Below are 19,441 nucleotides of genomic sequence, written 5' to 3' on the forward strand. Positions count from 1 at the left end.
TATAAGATGTCACAGACATGGAAAAAACTATAAATGTATTTTTTTAAAGCAGATTAAGCTGTTCAGCATCGTAGCCGTCACACAGAGCTCAGGTAGGCAGTGTGCACTCAGGGTTACCAGCATAGGAGTGGGGGGACCTAGTGGGGAATACTGCTAAGGAGGGGTGAACCAACGGAGGCCGGCTCCGACCAGGACTCTGGGGATGAAGACACAGCGGGTTCAGGCAGCGACAGGAGAGGAACGAGTTTGTTTATTGTTTGATTTGTTAGTCAGGAGCAAAGCAAATCTGAATTAAACTTTTATTATGTAAGAGAAAGTCTTTGAGTCTCGCTTTAAGTTCAATTTACTGAAGTGCAACAAGCGAAAAAAGAAAAAAAAGTGAAACCAATGTTGAAACTGCTTCTGCTTTCACTGAGAGGTCATGTGTTAAAGAAAAAGGGGAAACAGCTCTTTATTAATTCACGCTTCACAGCATTTTAACTGAGGGTCTGTGTGAAGGCATGACACATTGCTGGCCATTCAACAGCTGGATTTCACCACCAACTGCCCACTATCACAATGTCCCATCACAGTGATCTGGCTGTGGTCGTCCTGGCCTTCACTGTCGGGTGGTGTCTGTGTGCAGCTGATGTCGGGGACTTCGCTCCATGCCTGCAGGTCTTCTATAAGTCTTGGCCTCCCAAAGGTCTGTCAGGGACCCCGATCTGCCAACATTATTACAACCAGTACCGCTTTGCCACGTTGTACAGTCGACCACGCCGCTCTCCGTGGTTCTCTGCCTATTTGTACTCCGTACCACAAGGAAAGAGACCCAGTGCATCTTGGAAGTTCGAGCCACAGGTGAGCAGATTTGTGTTGATTCATATTGAAACATGAATTTATATAAAGTATTAGAGAAGGTGGAGTGTTTAGCTGTCTTTATGTTTAGAGGGCAACAGAAGATATTAGTAGGCTCACACTGAAACAAGACATTATTCTTGTTCAAAAAGACTTCTAGTCCTAGTTTAGCACCATTTACATGTTTTCAGGAAATAACACGAAAAACAAGGAAATATGCCTCAGTATAGAAGAACTGGCCCATATGTGTGCTCGTGGTCTGTCAGCTCTGCATGGTCGAATACAGTTCATACTTTTTAAATTTAATAACCATGAATCTGGTACACTACATGGCCAAAAGTACCTGGAAAGCCAAATGATACATCCATTTGTGATTATTGAACAGCTCTCTCCAAAACCATGGCCATTAATCTGCTGCTATATGTAACTATATGACACCACTGTCATGTTGAAACAAGACACACATTTACTGAAATATAACTGCAAGCTGTAGCATTTAGTTTTCCCTTGGACTGTAGCTTCCATTAAATACATAAACACATTAAAGTCTTATACAAAATTTATGAAGGCTGATTCTGGTACTTTTTACACTCAAGGTCGTCTGTTTTTAGGCAAAAATAACTATAGAAATCTATTAAAATAGAATAAAATAGACCGATTTAGTATCTCTCAACCAAAACTATATTCCTGGTGTCTTGAAGGCTTTGAAAACCTTGATAAGAGTGAAAAAAACAGAATATTTTATGCATGTAAACGTCGTTAAAGGTCTGTATGACATGTAGTCAACTTTAAAACTACATCACTTCTTCCTTTAACGTCCCAATAAACAGCTAGCCTACCCAAGAGCTGATGGCAACATGATCCCCTTCCCTCCGGGCCCTCTGGACCAGAACGTGGTGGACAGCCAGGCGGTGGAGCTGGACTACATCAATTCCACCTATTCCCGTGGCCACTTGAACCCGAGCCTCCACCACCAGAGCCATGAAGACCGCTCGGCCACCTTCACCCTCACTAATGTGGTTCCCCAGAAGGCGGGCTCTAATGACGGGCCCTGGGAAGACCTGGAGCAGGCCGTCAACAAAACCCTGGGGGCCTACTGTCTTGGAGATTCTTACATAGTGACTGGCATCATCCCTTACCTGAAAGACGAGCGTTGGATCAAGAATCACCGTGTGGCTGTGCCGGAGTATATGTGGTCCGCCTACTGCTGCCCAAACTACAACAGCAGTCTGCCAGAAGAACTGAAGGGTTTGTTTCCCACGTACGCCGCAGTGGGCCGCAACGACCGCAACAGCACCGAGGAGATTGTGCCCGTTAGCCAGACAGCTAAGAAACGGTTCAGAGGATACGATGTGAGACAGATGCCACTGGAAACACTTGAGATGTATCTAAAGGACCGGTTCAATACCGTTGTCAGTGTTTTTTATGAGAAGTGCTCTGGATCAGACTGATCCTGCACAGAGACACACAGAGACTGCTTTGTTACAATAATCAGGTCTTTGAAGAATTTTTTTCAATTTAATTCAGACTAACTATAATTACAGTGTGTCCTTTCAACAAAGTCCTGCAAACAAAATGACAAAATATTAGAGAAATTATTCTTATAATCTGCCATCACTATGGTTAAGGTTTGGTTACACTGTAAAAAAATCATTTATTTTTAAAAACTGTAATATTCAGGCAGCTGGGGCACCAAAAACAGTAAACTGTAAATACTGTAAAATGACTGACTCGTACAGTCATTTACTAAAATTAAAATTAGTTTTTAGCTAACAAAAAGTAAATAAAAGTAATTATCTGTGAAATTACAGTAATTATTGTTGTTTTCAGTGATAAAAACTGTAAATGCTTATACACTGATAAAAAAAAACATTTATTCAATGTATCTGTTTAGAAAACTTTTATTAATAATTATATTAATTAATTATATATTAATTATACAAGATATCTGTTAATTAACAAACAAATCAATGTCAAATTACTGAACACTTGTCACTAATTTAACATAATTTTAGTAGTAAGTTTTAAAGGACTGTGATTTATTTATTCCTCCAAAAAGAAAGAATCAAATTTTATTGATTGATTAATTAACTGACAGCAGATTGAAACCACTCTCACATCTGTGTAAAATATAAATATGGGGGCAGGAGACAGTTAGCTTAGCATAAAGACTAGGAACTGTCCAAAGATTTAATAAAGCTCACTATTTTCTTTTCATTTTGTTATATTGTTTTGAGGCTTTTTGCTTTTTATTTGATAGAATAGGTCAACATACTGTAGACAGGACAGGGGTATAGAGAGAGGGGGAAGGGCACGCAGCAAGAACCCAGCCCCGGTACCTGGGATGTCAGCTCCACCAGGTGAGCAACCACGGTGTCTGTAAAGCTCAATAATCCCCCCCCCCCAAAAAAAAACGTCAGAATAACTATTTCATGGCGCAGTGATTTCCTGGAGTTTTGTTGTTGACACCCGACCAAGAAAAAGTCTGGGACTGTGAAACATATTTCTTGTTTTTACAACGGAGGACTGGATCTAAAGAAATATTCATGGGTTGGCCAGAGGGTGGCATGGAGACTTTAAGAACTATACACTGATTTAATCATAAACACATTTGTTATTATTTACTTGGAAAAGCCCCCAGATGTAGATGTAATGTAGAAAACATTATTGGTCCACATTAGTAGGCCAATACAAATATCTAAAGGTGGAATTAGAAGTCAAAGAATTGTTTTATTTCAGACATTTTTCTAAATACGTGTCATATTTGATCTAACTTAAGCCTATCACATAGTCCAAAATGTGTAATTACCTTTTTTTACTTAAAATTAATCTAAATAAATGTGTTTAATTTGAATTTATTAGCCACCCCTCTACATCTTTTTATTTTACAGGTTAAACAAACACTACCACTACACTTGCTACCTTTGGACAGAGCCAGGCTGTTTTCACTCTTCATGCTAAGCATACATGTATATGCATGTGCATGTAATGGTATTTCTTTTGTCTGGGTACGTGTACAATGTAATGCTTCCATTGTGGGTTTGCAGCAGTACGTGCACCAAATACGTTGGACCACTAGGTGGTGACCTCGTGCAATACATGTGACGGTGAAAAGCTGTTTGTTTGACTTCTGTTGACACTGAAGTTTCATCTTTACTGAATGAATCCAAAGAAACACCTCATCAAATCAATGTATCTTTTATCTTATAATTAAATCACTATCACTAAATAAAGTCAGTGATCTTTTGTTTTATATTTAAAACAGACACCCCACTTTAATCTATATTCTATCACATTCATTTTCAAAAGGCTTTCTGAACATGTGTAATAAGTGGAAATTATATTTATGCTTTAAATGAAGAACAATAGATATATTGCAGAGATGACTCATATAGACAAACATTAACTGTCTCAACCCGTCGGACTCGACTGTTCTGAATCTTTGTAATGATCACTCAGACACAAGTTTTGTCATATCAGACTCATTATGTATTTATTTATTTATGAACACATGTAACACTACACACCGGTGTGTCAAACTGCATTAACTTACATCACCAGCTTAGTAAGACTGTTGTGTCATTTGAGCGAAGACCTTGTCCCAGATCTCCACCTTCAGAATGGCCCTGCCCAGAGGGGACATGGTGCACATGATGTCCAGGTTCTTGCCCTGGTATGTGAGACCGCAGCCTTTGGCCTCTGCCCGCGCAAAGCCCACCTGCTCTTTGTTGTAATACATCTCTTTGTACAGACTCTCGTTGCACTCTTTCCCCAACTCGTAGATTCCCACGCCCACCCAGTTCTTGTACATGTTTTGGTCGTAGGGCACGGAGAACATTATTGCTATTTTCTCTTTGGCGCAGTTGCTCTGCCTCTCAAACAGGTCGTAGGTCAGGACGCCCACTGAGCCAGTGGCTTTGGCGCTGGTCTTGCTGAAGTTGCACACCTCGGTTTTCAGTGGGCGCACAGTGGGTTGGGGTGGGCTATGGCAGTTGCCGCTCTCCAAGTAAACCCTTTTTTATAAAGCAAAAAAAAAAAAAGTAAGTTAGATAATGAACGGCTACTAATTTTGAGAAATTAGGGCCTCATCATTCAAGCTGCTCTTCAGTTTATCCATGAAAGCAAATTAACTCTTTTTTTCAACAGCTTTACAAGTTTGCCTTTAAAGTCTTGCACTTACTTGGGGTCCACTAGGCAGTAGTTGTTGGTGATGTTGGTGATCTCAATGGTGACATTTCTTCGGCTTTTGAGGTTAGCTGCCAAAGCCTCTGCTGATTCACTCATATTGCTGCTCGGAAAGGCTGCGACGGAGCACGAGAGGTGTAAAGTTCAAACAGCAGATTTTACAATGCACCGGAGCAATTACTGTACAGTGCTAAATCCTTCTGCTGTACATCATAATTAACTAAATAAGAGCACAGGAATAAAGAAGCTTACCTCTCCGGGTTCCAGGTGTGCTGCTCGCTCAGGTAAAACCAGATTGGAAACACTGGATTCAGTCTTTAGCCCTTTCTCACTGGGGAATGTGTGACACCTAAATCCCACCCAAAACTGTCTCCACCCACAGCACACACCTTCTCCCGGTTGCTCACCGTCTCAAAACATCTTCTCCTCAGGTACGTATATACAGAGGCGTGAAGACTGGGGTGCAGCCGACAATAACAACTCTACAGTGGTTATTCTCGTTTTCAGCCGGTTTGTTCAGCTTTCCGTGACCGTCTCACATTGTCTCATGATGCGCCACACCTTTTGTCTCTGGGTCTGTGGTGTGAACCTACAATACCTCACTGAAATGTATTTTTTCCACTCAAAGTGAAGTATTATTCATTTTGTATTTGCTTAATAAATCTTGTCACCTGATGTTACTGCATACAAACATTTGTGATCATGTGTGACGAGATGGTACAAAAAAACGTGAAGGACAAGAAATCCATTATATTGTTTTTTATTCATTTAAAGCACCGATACATGACATGAATGCCAGACAAGTTGCATGTAGGTTTTCAGGAATATGTGCATCGGCTGTGTTCTTACAATTTACTCCACACCAATGATCTCATTCGATGCTCAACCTTTTTATTCTCACAGCACCACAAAGAGACTCATCTGCCCATCTTGTCATACAGCTCCAGTTTAATAATTGCCCTGCCCTCATCAGACATGCAGGCCCTCACGTCCACCATCCTTCCCTTGTACGTCACCCCTGAGCCGTTGGCCTCTTGGCGCACAAAGTTGGTGAAATCCTTTCCGTTGTACATGTGGTCGTACAGCTTGTCATCGCACGCTCTCGTGTGCTCGAAGATGCCCACCCCAAGCCAGTTCTTGTAGAAGTTATAGTCGAACGGCACCGAGAACATGATGGCCATCAGCTCGTTGCAGTGGCGATTGCGCATGTCAAACAGCTCATAGGTCAGGACGCCCACAGCTCCCGATGCTGTGTTGTCATCCTTGGTGAAGGAGCACACCTCTGTCTTGGTGGTGCGCAAGGTGGGCTGTGGGGGGCTGAAGACAAAGCCGCTTTCCATGTGCACCCTGAAGGGTAGAAGAGGGTGAATGCAGCCGTGAGTGGTGGAAGAAGTACTTAGATCCTTAAGTTAAAATACTAATATCACAATGTAACAATACTCCATTCAAAGCAAAAGTCCTATTATCAGCCAAATGTAAGTACTGTTGACTGAGATATTACTATATATGACTTTATTAGACTGCTGATGTATCCATGTGGAACAACTAATAGACATCTGGAATACAAGGGTCAGGAGGCAAAAAGGTTGGAAAACATTAGTTTAATCTTCAACAACTGGTCTACTTTTTGATCCAATCTTCAGCAGTGGGAAGTTTGAAATTGAAACACTCATGCACCTCAAGTACCTTCAAAGTTTACTTGAGTGCAGTATTTGTGCAACGGGGACACTGTCTAACAGCAGTTCTTACTTTGGGTTGACGAGACAGAAGGTAGCACTGACATTGGTGATCTCTATGACACAGTTGCGGTTGGTGGTGAGGGCGACAGCGTGGGACTCTGCAGTCTCAGGCATGTTGGCGGCAGCTGGACGACGGCTAAAAGACAGAGGTAGAGAAAAGAGCTGCGAACATCAGAAACTGGAAGTTTGCCGTCATTAAGATTTATTTTGCAGCTTATGTAGAAGGCGCCCGAAGGTTCCTTGTTAAACAGTGTCAGGTAGAGTCACCTGACACACATAAACTGCTAAGAGGCGTGCAAACAATGATTCTACATACACACTACAACACAAGGATGAAGTACGATGCACTCAGGACACCAAGCATTACATCACTGCAGCACACTATTTCATCTTTATTACAAGTTAAAGAGCTAAAGGCATCTCTACTGACCATCATCACAGACTGTTATCTACTAATATCACCACTAGACATGAAAATAATTCTAGCTTTGGTTAATACGGCATAATTCACTCAAAGTAAATGTACTTACTTTGCTTTATGTCACACACACAGGGTGGCAGAGAGTCCTCTGAAAACAGGTCTGAGTTTGGTTTGGAGACAGGTATGAAGTCACACCCTCCCAGGCACAGTCACACCTCACATACAGTCTGAGCTTACAGGAGGTGTGTCTCTTCTCTCTTTTAAGAAGACATCTGCACCAATACACATGTAATGTCATCTGTATGTTAAACTTCAATGTCTAAAGCAGTGAAAAAGAATGGATTATAGAAACATTATGTGAATTAAACGTCTCAGTACTGATATTAAGTTTGGCACAAGATGGAAAAGTACTGCTGCCACAGGCGGACAATAGATACTCCACAGTGGCTGACAGTTGCCGGGTGTAGTACCTGAATTTCTGGTAAGATTCAAAAAGTAAATAGTAGCAGCCACACCCGTCAGACCGTCTGTACCGCGAATGGTTGTGACTCATTTTAGATGGAGTCCAAACCCCAAATCGGTTCATCTGAAGGAACACATTGTGGTAGTTGGTTATGGTTTCTAATTCATTCATTACATGCACTGTCAATCTTTTCACCTCAGGCTTTTAGAAGAGACTGTCACAAGTGTTTTGTTTGAGTGCATTTCATGTGCCCAAATGGTGATGAATGAGCTAAACTTGATGCAACAGACGTTCTCATTGTTTTTACACATGTTTTCTGTATGTGGAACCTGTTCCAGCATGCACTGTAAGGTGTGTGATATTTGAACAAGTCACCAGTCCATCAGAGTGAACTGCAAAGATTCACAAACATGTACTCATGGATGGATTACTGAACGGGCCTACTGGTACAGGCTCAACGATTGAGGCACTATTTCATGTTTCAGGTGTCATTGAGTTGTATCATACATTATGAGTTTTATTCAACTTTTATATATAAATATTAATATGAATTGGTACATTTTTCCAACTCTTCAAGGGAATGCACAAGGCCAAGCTAAAGTTGCCTGAGCAACAACCTATTTGCCCTCTTTGGCTGAACTGCCCCTCTGGAGGGAGAAAAAGTTGAATTTTTGCTGCTGTGGCAGAAATGAGTGGCCCATAATTGCTAAAGTTCAAATTAAACTTTAATAACCTAAACTAGCCCCTCAAACTATCTGTATCCCTGCAACGCTTCCTTCAGCTGCTTCTCCAGCCATCAGTGCAGTTTAGCTCCCGGCTATTTCCCCAAACTTCATATTCAGTTTTCCACGTATTTCCTACATTATGGAGATTATCATCTTTTCAATCGTATTCATTATCTTATACTTTACTTTATCTTAATTGTTTTTGCTTCTTCAGCTGCTTCTTAATACAAAGTTAAGCCGACTCTGCACTTTAGCTCCAGCTTTTCGACAAACCTTAAAATATTATACATCTTTCATACATTATTGACATTATTTACATTTAAAGCCAGCAGTGCAGTTTATCATCAGCTTTTCAACACCCAGCCTTCACTTATCTTCAGAAAATGTCTTCTCTAGTTACACTTATGTACTTTTACTAAAGTAGGATTTTAAATTCAGTATTTATGTCACGTGTAATGGAGTATTTTTACTTTGTACTGATATTTTGGTTTAAGTAAAAGATCTGATTACTTCTTTCACCACTGCAGACATGCATGCATGTTTTTGGACCGTGGGTCACACCCTCTTGGCAAGGCAGGAATACTAATAACCACTGTATCACAGCACCATCCAGCATGCATACATTAAAATAATGAAACATTTCATTTCCTGGTTGCCGGGGGGGTTTATGATGCTGGCAATTCATTCACAATATCTCCGGTTTTACTCAGGTTTGGAGACCCTTGAGACTCACTATGACACTATGGTTTAATGGAGCCACAGAACAGTTTCCGGAGTCTTATAGTCGTCCAGCCAGTTGAACAACACAGTGTCATCTCTGCAACATTCATCAAAACACAAGCAGTAATACGTTTTAAATCTTATATCATTGTAGAACATTGTCTTGTTTTATTTCCCCTCATTATGTTACAAGGACCCTTCTATATTATCATTGTTTCTATATGTTATTATATATTTCTACAAGGAAAATGGTGCTGCAGTGTCTCACGGCAACAGAACTCACACATAGTATTTGAAATATGTTTCCTTTGTGTCTCCAACAAAAGAAAGCAGCTCAATCTTACTCAGATGTTAACAAGATTAGTGTCCAGCAAAATGTAGCTGATAAACATGTGCAGTATTTCTTCAGTAGGATTTAAAATGAATTAATATTTCAGTTTGTAGAGCTTCACCAAATTGTTGTATGGAGAGTAACAGTCATAACTGCAGTCGCTTTAGATTCATTAAGTGCAGCTCATCCACTCAGAGCTTTAAAGATCACAAGCTTAAACTCTTTCTTCATCAGGGGAAAAACAGAAGACGTCTTACAAACCTTTTAATCAACATAGGCAGAAATAGAGTCATCATAATTTTTTCTTTCATTTTTACTACATTAGCACCATCTTGTGGTCAAATCAAAACAACCAAAATGAAGACAGACATTTACTTCCAGCAGTTTATGTCAGACCAGCTCAATGAAACTGAGCTTTCTGCATGAGAACAAAAACATAGATTCCACAATTAAGTAGAGTTAGGAATACGTACTGAGTCTTTCTTTATAAGTTACACTACAAAGATGGTTGACCAACACTGGCACCAGCTGTGGCATGTAACTAAATACATGTACTCAAGTACTGAATTTAAGTACAATTTTAGGTGCTTGTACATGAGTATTTTAATCTAATGCGACTTTATATTTTTTAGTGAAAAAAACAGAATTATATAATATTCTATAATAATAGAACACAGTGGAAGAAGCCACTCTGCATAGTAAGTGCTTTTACTTTTGATATGTTTGGCTAATAATAGGCTACTTCTTTAGGGAGTATTTTTAGACGATGGTAATTAACTTGATAGTTTTTTGTCACCACAAGATGGCGCTCAAATGGTAACAATTATTGAAGATGTCAGTTCATAGATGATTATCCTACAAGAGGCCTTGTGTTGACTGAAAGTGTAGATGAAGTGCTTTCTAACACTTTACCTCTGTTTGTCCAGATAAAGCTGAAACATTTGGGGTTTGATTCAACATAATAACTGAATAAAGCTGATTAAAAAAGCTGAATAAATAAAGGATTCATTGTACAGTTTTGAATATAATATGAAATATCCATAAAATATGTGACTTTATGTCAGTTTACTATCAGGGTCTCTTAAGGAAAAAGGTTGGGAACTAGTGTGTTAGTGCAATTACCCTGCAGGGTTTTTTTCTTGGTACTTTTACAACACCATAAATTCAGGCTATAAAACAGTGTAATGGAGCATTATTATAAAAACCAAGGGGAATTACAAGCAGTTGCAAAAAGATAATTAAAGGCTGTAATATCACTTGTGTCCTGATTTATATTTACAGGTGTAAAAATGCTTCATCAGCAACATTTTCTGATTTATTTCAAGTCTTATATTTATACATTTTATTTATTTACTCAAGACAGTGTTACAACAGTTATTTCCAATGTGTCCTTTGGTGGAAAACAACATATAGAAAAATAAACATCAAAAATCAAATGAAAAAGTTCAGTAGTACTTAAAGAACAAAAGCCTATGAGCCCGTGGTTAAAAAATAAAATCTATGTTGTGAACGTGGCAGAAAACAACCGGATTGTACTGAACAGTGAAGATATGTGACAGTTTACTTTATGGAAGTACAATGCTAAAGTGCAGAGCTGCTTAAAAATGCAGAAACATTTGTTTATTTTTTAATTTGAAGGCAACAAATTAAAAATTAAAAACAAAACAAAAATAATCTATAAAATGTAAAAAATGAATCATTACTTTATAAAAATATAGAAGTACATAGCAAAACCATTAAAGGCAGAAAGCACCAAATAGCAAACTTGCTATTGTTTAAGTATGAAATACCCTGACGCAGCAGACACACATTGTGTGTATTGAAATGAAATGTCAGCATAAAAATAAAGCTTAAAAAATACTTGAAAAAACGATATTTGCAAGTTTTAGCTGTTTGAACAACAAATTATGTGTATTTTGTATTATTTCTGTCAGGTTTGAATGTATTTCACATCTGCCATCATTTCATAATATATTGCCACATTTATCCTCGAAGAAGAAGAGCAAACAGCTCCACATTCACTTCTGAGGGAACATGGAGCCAGCGGCGATGGATGGCAGCCCCGTCTTCTCTTCTATCCATCGGTTGTAGTTGGTCACTCTGGTGTAAACACCGGGTCGATACTCCTTTGCGCAGCCGTCGCCCCAGCTGATGACTCCGAACAGGAAGAGCCTGCTCCCGACCTCGCACACCAGAGGCCCCCCCGAGTCTCCCTGTGGGAAACATTCAGCGTTAGAGGGAATCAACAAACGGATCTGTGGAAGCAGGTTCAGACTCGTTGTGAATACCTCGCAGGCATCCTGGCTCCAGTCGGGACGACCGGCGCACAACATGTTGTCAGTGATCATGTCTTCGTAATAGTCCCGGTGTCGACACACATCGTCGGCGAGGAGGTTCACCTGAGCCTCTCGGAGGTACTGAGACTTGTACCACAAACCTGAAAACCAGACAGATACAGTGCAACTTATTATGGTTTGTACCATACATATAATAAGAGGAAGGAACAAACTAATTTCATTGACTTTATCTGACACTGTTACTCTGCACATTTTTCTTTTATGATATCTGTTCATTTTGATTTTGGAAGCTCCTTCTTGTTATTTTCGAACAGTTTAATACATACCTACTGAATACTGAAGCCTAAACATCCCTGTCCACATACTTTTGGCCATATTGTTTTAGACTTTTATTGCAGTGTAAAATCATAACAATGTTACTGTATGCAAGTGAATGCTTGCTAACTTAGAAAAGACTCATTTGCAAACCTGAAAATACACAATATGGCCAAAAGTATGTGGACATTGGTGGTCAAAGGTCCAAGTCTGGGCTTCTTGGAGCTTTCAATTGGAGCTTCACGTGGCTCAGGTGTCGGTTATATTGTGGCTGTCAGCTGATCCAAAGCTTCATTCTCTTTCCTTATTTACTTACTTACATACGTCCAAAAGTATGTGGACAGGGGCGTCTACATGCTTTCCCAAAAGAAACCTGTGAGATTCTCTATCGGCGGAAATGTTGCATCGCCATGTTTGTTTCTACACTAGATGCCTCTAAATCCTACAAACTGGTCCTTTAATTCCACAGCATACAATAATATTTTAAACCTTCCTCACCGTATTTCTCCTTCCCATATCCAGCGATCTCGCAGGTGACACCAGGCTGGAGGCGCTGCTGAGGCGGCGGCAGGCAGACGGTCTTCACCAAGTTGCTCTCCTCTGCACACTTCCCTTGATCGGCCTTCAGCTTCACCAGAGCTGCAGAACAATTATCAAAGAATCACTGCTTTGATTACATAACATCATCAATACTGAAGCATCTGGAAACGATCTCTCACCGATGTCATTGTTGAAGTTCCCTTCACTGTTGTCAAACCCTTCATGGACGATGATTTCTTCCACCCTGAATTCTTGCTCCGCAGTCGGGTCGCTCTCATTCAGGGCATTTTTCCCCAGGATGACGGAGAACCTGCGGTTTTTGGCGTGGGAGCTGAAACACAAATTCAATATAACATGAAAATTTCATGTCGATCAGATTCAGATCATAATCACCACACAAGGCTTACTTCCTATGGCCAGTAGGTGGCTATATCCATATGATTACATATTTATTTCACCTAAGCCTGAATCCTCTTTGTTACTAATTCTGTTAACCTCACATATACACAAAGCAGTAAACAAACAGAGATTTAAGTCATTGGTTTTCCTCTCCAACAAAGTCTTTAGTTGGAAGAAAACTACTTGTGCGTGATGAAGAGAAACCCGAGAAAATACGGCCATCTGCTCAAGATCTGCCGAAGTCTGGTGTTGTCTTAGCCATTACACTCGTGGTTAGTCTCCCATGGGCTTATTGTCAGCCAAGATCACACACCCTTTCCCACATTACCACATCCTCTCTTCAGAGACACAGACTAGGAACCATCAACAAAAAACAGAGGACCTCCAGACTGTCTGTGAGGAGATAAATTTAATGGATTTTCAAGCTGTCATTGGTTGTTTTTTTCCACCACTGCAGGGCTGAGCAACAAATTTCTCAGTTTCTAATGGGTGTTTAATTTCCACAAGCTAGGAAGAGGGTGCACCTTTCTTTACCCATGTATGTTAGGTTAAGTCTCCAGTCAGTACCCTTGACTTCAGTGGCCTAAACATTCCCACAACACCTCCTGAATCCAAACTGGAAGCTCCAAAAATGATAACAAGTCCAATCAGCCAGCTGTTTCTCAGCACCTGCTGTGCTTACAGTAAGTGATCTCACTTCTTACCCGTCAGGGAAACAGTGGGCAGCTGTGAGGACCCAGCAGGCTGAGATCAGACTCCCCCCACAGCGGAAAACCTTCTCCTTGGATTTACTGCGCCAAAATATGGCAGCAACCCACGGGTGGGATTCCACAGTGGCAACTGTTCCACCCACGATCTTCATCAGCTTTCTCCTGGAGCGCTGGCCACATGTGGACTCTGCAGCTGGAGGGTGAAACCGAGCTCAGTACAGTGGAGGGAGGGAGGGAACATGAACATGGGATGTGAAGAGTTGTGTGAGGTGGTGAAGTTACCTGGCTGTGGCTCAGTGGGTGCAGGCGGAGGTGCGACTGGAACTACAAGAACAAGTCAAATTAAACATGCACTCTGGTTTGGGTTTACTCGTAAAGAGAGAGAGAACGCGACTTACCCGCCTCAGAGCCACAACGGGGAATAGCGCAGTACTCAAACACCCGCTGCTGGTTCTTCCAAACGTAACACCACGGACGCAGTCTGTAGTTTATAGTCCTGTGGGAAAACAACACGTGATGTTAGAGATATTAATTATATGAGTTGGTTGAACAACTGGGTCCCACATTAACAACATATTTTGCTTAATTTACTTTCATTGTTGAGCCTTTATAAATGATTTTAATGTCACACAGAAAAACTTTAACCACACTTTCTGGGGCTTTAAAAGTGTGTTGGGCTGTTAACACTAATGAGGAAATGTTACAGATAGAAGAGACAACACTTAGTAGAAGACAATGTGTAGTGGCTATTGACCTCCTCGAATATTCTCTTTTGCTGCAGTTTCCACAACCTTGTCGGGTGTTAAACATTCATTTGAAAGACACTTTTGTCCAAAGAGACAAGAGTTCATAAAGGAGGAACCGGGGATCAAACCACAGACCCCTGAGGATTGATCGAGGGCAAAAACAGCTGAACATTTACAGGAGTTCTGTATACCTGCAGTAGTTGTGCCTCCCTGAGTTAACGTCTGAGGACAAGAAGCGCTCCCTGGTGTCTGAATCCCACTCGGCACATGTTCGTCCACTCTTTGATTGAGACACTGTGCCTCGGTAGAACAGCCCCAAACCGTCGTAGCAGTGGCTGCTTTTCACTAAAGGAGCAGAAATGTGATTTAAAATGTGAAAAACATAAATGCAAACTAGTTTTCTGTTAATACAATTTGTTATTTTAACAAAGAAATTGTAGAAACGGATAACATTTTAAGTAACACAAACTAAATTTACTTTTTTAAAAGAAAATTACTTTTACAAGTAATTTTAAGTGACTCTAACTTAGTTTTGTAAGTTAGAAAAACATTCCTGATTATGAACTTTCACAGTGCAGTGTCACACAAAATTACTAAAGCTAATTAATCAAGAATGTTTTCGATGTAAATCAGTTTCAACAATTCTTTTTGTTTACAGTTAAGTTTACAGTTAAGCTTCTTACCTTTCTCACAGTTACTCCCCTCGAAGCCGTCGGCACACAAACAGAACATGTGTTCACCAGTAGTCAGGGATCGGACAGAGGTGCCTCCGTTAAGACAGATCCCTCCTGCAGGACAAATTACACACTTCATGCTCAAAAACAGCCTGTTAATACACAGCCGGGGGCGTTTCCAGACTTTATTGAGTGGGTAGGGAGGACACGAGTGGGGTGCTTACTTATACAGGGGTGGCATAAAGCAGGGGTTCCCAACCTTTTTCCTTAAGAGACCCTTATCTATCTTTGAGTAACCTGACAACCCCTGACTGTATTCAACAAACACAGAACAACTGATAGACTGTAACTGAAAGTTTGTGTAAAACAACTGATTACAATGAAGATAGATTTCCTGTAAATAATTCACCAGAGATTAGTTTTCTGATATTTTTAGGATTTTTTTATACAATTAAATGTACAGCCCCCCTATGAAGTGTTGGTGAATCCCTAGTGGGGGGTTAGGAACCACTGGCATGTGTCTAGTATGTGTCTCAGCTTTCCCTTAAGTGTGTTTTCCCACAACATTTTCATTCAGATATCTTGATGATATCTGCTACAGCCTCTGAAACACAGGGTGGAGTGGAAGAGGCAAGGGGGCCACCCCAGGGGGGCCCCCTTATGGAAACAACCCTGTGAACTTAAAGAATGTGGAGTTTCTCACCTGAACTCTCAAAGGAGGAGGAGAACGAAGAGGAAAATGACAAGGAGAAACCAGGCAATGCCTTCCGTTTTTCTCTCATTAAGCCCTAAAAGTACAAAATAAATGTTATAAACTCTCGTTGTTTGAATGTTTCAGTAAAAAGAAGATTATAATCGTCCTTACTGCCTCAGCTGTACCCAGAGCTGCCAGGATGAATATCAGCGCGCCAACTCCCTCCATGGTTCTCATGTTGCCTCTCTGCACAGATCCAAACAGCATGAGCCTGCTTGCACACGTATGTATGGGAACCTCCTCGGGGTCCGTCCCGTTTTGTTTGCTCTCGTGCGGGGCGGAGGGAGCGCCGTGATTGGCCGAGGACAGCTTTTCGTCACTTTGATTTGTTTTGAGGGAAACAGCAGGGCGAGTGGATTTGTGAGAACTGTTCGCTTACATCAGGTCACAGGAAGGGCATCAGTGAGACTGGTATGTCAGAAGCTCTGGGGTGTCAAATTGAACATGCAGCTGTTTTATGTGGGGAAATTACCAGATTATGGATTTAAAAAATCTGGATGATGGTAAAAATGATGCAGTGAAATGTGTCTATGAGTGCCTGGACATTACCTGCAGTATGTCGGTTCCCACGCCCTCAGAAAGTCCCACCAGTGACACATTATTGGGAAACTGATGCTGACTGATGTGTTATTAATCAAGAAGAAACAGTTTCGGTCTTTAATGGGTGTGTCTTTAATGTCTCTGTAATACTAAATTTGGACTTTTGGACATTTACAAATGTTTGATTCATTCATTTTCATTCTTTGCTTGTTTGTTTCTGTGCTATAGTTTGAATATATTACATTTAATGCTCTAATTATGTGTCATTATTATGTTTTGTACCCAGTCTTTACACTGTGTTCCAAATTATTATGCAAATATGATTTCAATTAAAAAAACAAATTTTCAATGAAAGTTTTCAATTGTTCTGCTTCCCATGTCTGTTTAGATCACTGACATCAATCTCAGACAGGTCTGTCTTTATTAGTTTGCCAGGTAAGCCTAATTAATGAGAAACTACTTAAGGATGTTGTTCCACATTATTAAGCAAGTCACAGGTTTCATGCAATATAGGGGGGAAAAAGTATCTTTATGCAGATGAAAAGCGTGAAATAGTGCCATATCTTTCAATAGGTATGAAACCACTGGATATTTTACGAAATATTAAGAGAGATCATCGTCCTATGAAAAGATCTGTGTCTGATTCAGAGCGCAGATGGGTTCGTTCAGATAAAGGCGTGTTAAGGAAAGTTTCTGTAAGGCTAATTCATCGTATTCAGAGAGCAGCTGTGAAAAAGCCACTGATGAGTATCAAACAGGTATTTGAAGCTGCTGGTGTCTCTGGAGTCCCAAGAACCTCTCGACGCAGGATCCTCCAGAGGCTTGCTGATGTGCATAAAGCTGTGTTTCGGCCACCCTTAAACAATGCCCACAAGGAGACATGGTTGCAGTGGGCTCAGAAATACATGAAGACTAATTGTCTAACAGTTTAATTCACTGATGTATGCCGTGCTACACTGGATGGTCCAGATGGATGGAGTTCTGGATGGCCACCATGTCCCAACAAGGCTGCGATGTCAGCAAGGAGGTGGTGGAGGATGTTTTGGGCTGGAATCATGGGAAGTGAGTTGGTAGGCCCCTTTAAGGTACCTGAAGGTGTCAAAATGACCTCTGCAAAATATGTGGAGTTCCTAACTGCCCATTTCCTGCCATGGTATAAAAAGAAGAACCGTGCCTTCCGGAGTAAAATCATTTTCATGTAAGACAACGCACCATCCCATGCTGCAACAAATACCATTGAGGCCTAGGCTGCTATGGGCATTAAGGGAGAAAGAATCACGGTGTGGCCACCATCATCTCCTGACCTCAACCCTACTGAGAACCTGTGGAGCATCCTTAAAAGGAAGCTCTATGAGGGCGTGTGGCAGTTTACCTCAAAACAGCAGCTCTGGGAGGAAACTCTGGCATCCTCAAAGGAAATCCAGGCAGAAACTGTACATGGAGAAACAAGTTCAATGGTTGAGAGCGTTGTTAATGTGATATCAAAGAAGGGCTCCTATGTTAATATGTAACTCGATCTTAAAAGATGTTTTTGATTTAAATAGCTTTGATTTGAAAGAAATTATCCTCTAATGCAAAAAAATACAACAGATTTCGGTTTTCAATCCTTTAGAAACTATTGAGTGATTTGAAACTCTGTTTTACATAATAATTTGGAAAACTGCATTTTGAGTTATTTTGCAAATAATGCCATTATCATCATTGGTAACTGTGTTTAATAAAATCCAGATTACGATATAATTGTTGAGGAATAAAAAATCCTATTGACTGCAAATTATATCGACTATTTAGTAAGAAATGCATAATAATTTGGAACACAGTGTACATATTTCCTTTTAGTTTTAGATATTTACTGACGTTGTTGTTGTTCAAGACGTGCTTTGACCATTATTATTCCTTATTTATATTAATGATTTGTCTCCAATGTCCTTTAACCCATAATGTTTGTTGCCTTGACAGCGGCCACAGTGATTGACAGACTGACCACAGCGGTGTAGCAGAACCAGTGAGCTGGTAGTCAGAGAGTTAACAGAGCTAATGAGCTGTCAGACTCTGTGTGTCCGAGCTGGAAACACAGAGAGAGTCCTTTGGAGATTTTAGAGTCACTAGAAGCACATTCATGGCTGTTTGTAAAAGTGTCTGTGCGCTCTCCGGTATGAGTGTGTGTTTGTGGAGGGATCAAGATAAAGAGTGCAGTCTGGTGCTTCTACAGCATCTAAAGCATTGAGCCAGAATATATAAATACTAAGTAGAGGGTTAGCAACAGCTAGCACAAACTGTCACAGTACAGTCTATACTTATATCTATACACATAATTCAGTTTACAGCTCAAAAAACACGTTTTAGGGTGAAATACCTCTTTAAATAAATTATATTTGAATATTAAATATCTAATTTTATCACTTTTAGATGCAAAAATCCTATTTTCACGTCACTGAGTAAAATGTTACCATATATGGCATTGATGGAGTAAATCCTTGTCTCTGATTGGTTAATCCCACTCACAGTGAATAATAATGTCATTTTCTTCAGCGTTGAGGATAATTTTTATTTAAGTTTTATTTGAAACTCACAGATTTTTACCCCCGAAGCAGAAATGTTCTTTATTTGGAGAAATGTTTGCAGGAATAAGATTTACTGGTGCGAGTTATAGGAAGTTATTAAAGGTATTGAGTGTATAAAAAGTAAAAACATGCAATAATAATCTTTTTATCTTTTATTTTATTGTTTGTATAATTAATATTGGCACTGAAGCAGGGCTGTCGTTTGTGTTAAATTTAAAGAAGTGACACCTTCAGGATTAGTTTGTTTTACCAAATGTATTATTATTACAGAAAGTCGTTTTATGTAATTTAATTTATGACAAAAGACAAATTTATGACATAAAAATAAAGTATAAAGGATATTCACTGATGTTGTATCTGATAAACTCATCTGTTCTTTAATGAAGTCAGATTATAGTCTGAGTCATTCACTGGATGTCACTGTTGCTCTATGAACACCAGAGCTCATTTATCCCGATTGTACCTGAAGTATCGGTGGATC

At 40.1% G+C, this 19,441-nt stretch overlaps 4 protein-coding genes across 5 annotated transcripts; 1 reads left to right on the top strand and 3 right to left on the bottom strand.

Annotated features, from left to right (window-relative positions):
• The first annotated feature begins 456 nt into the window (after positions 1-456).
• On the top strand, positions 457-4,070 carry LOC127373500 (endonuclease domain-containing 1 protein). The gene is made up of 2 exons (XM_051418037.1): positions 457-840; positions 1,668-4,070. Exons 1-2 carry the CDS (start codon positions 559-561, stop codon positions 2,286-2,288), a joined length of 903 nt encoding a protein of 300 aa, XP_051273997.1. The 5' UTR covers positions 457-558; the 3' UTR covers positions 2,289-4,070.
• Positions 4,071-4,303: 233 nt separating this feature from the next.
• Positions 4,304-5,441, bottom strand: LOC127373501 (DELTA-actitoxin-Afr1a-like). The gene is made up of 3 exons (XM_051418038.1): positions 5,275-5,441; positions 5,018-5,138; positions 4,304-4,850 (listed from the first exon to the last, which is right to left on the bottom strand). The coding sequence occupies exons 2-3, from the start codon at positions 5,119-5,121 to the stop codon at positions 4,400-4,402; spliced, it is 555 nt and encodes a 184-aa protein (XP_051273998.1). The 5' UTR covers positions 5,122-5,138; positions 5,275-5,441; the 3' UTR covers positions 4,304-4,399.
• A 325-nt stretch (positions 5,442-5,766) lies between these two features.
• LOC127373502 (DELTA-stichotoxin-Hmg2b-like) lies at positions 5,767-7,458 on the bottom strand. Its single transcript, XM_051418039.1, has 3 exons — positions 7,292-7,458; positions 6,772-6,897; positions 5,767-6,369 (listed from the first exon to the last, which is right to left on the bottom strand). Exons 2-3 carry the CDS (start codon positions 6,873-6,875, stop codon positions 5,940-5,942), a joined length of 534 nt encoding a protein of 177 aa, XP_051273999.1. The 5' UTR covers positions 6,876-6,897; positions 7,292-7,458; the 3' UTR covers positions 5,767-5,939.
• A 3,265-nt stretch (positions 7,459-10,723) lies between these two features.
• On the bottom strand, positions 10,724-16,097 carry plaub (plasminogen activator, urokinase b). 2 transcript variants are annotated; one of them, XM_051418381.1, is made up of 11 exons: positions 15,968-16,097; positions 15,806-15,890; positions 15,112-15,216; positions 14,620-14,773; positions 14,081-14,178; positions 13,965-14,006; positions 13,677-13,869; positions 12,753-12,904; positions 12,532-12,672; positions 11,710-11,858; positions 10,724-11,634 (listed from the first exon to the last, which is right to left on the bottom strand). In XM_051418381.1, the coding sequence occupies exons 1-11, from the start codon at positions 16,061-16,063 to the stop codon at positions 11,440-11,442; spliced, it is 1,410 nt and encodes a 469-aa protein (XP_051274341.1). In that variant the 5' UTR covers positions 16,064-16,097; the 3' UTR covers positions 10,724-11,439. The 2 variants fall into 2 exon arrangements, with proteins under 2 accessions (XP_051274341.1, XP_051274340.1); XM_051418380.1 differs by having other exon boundaries at positions 13,677-13,875.
• Positions 16,098-19,441: the final 3,344 nt, after the last annotated feature.

Source organism: Dicentrarchus labrax, unplaced genomic scaffold (genome assembly GCF_905237075.1).
Source record: "Dicentrarchus labrax unplaced genomic scaffold, dlabrax2021, whole genome shotgun sequence".
In the NCBI taxonomy this organism is placed as follows: Eukaryota; Metazoa; Chordata; class Actinopteri; family Moronidae; genus Dicentrarchus; species Dicentrarchus labrax.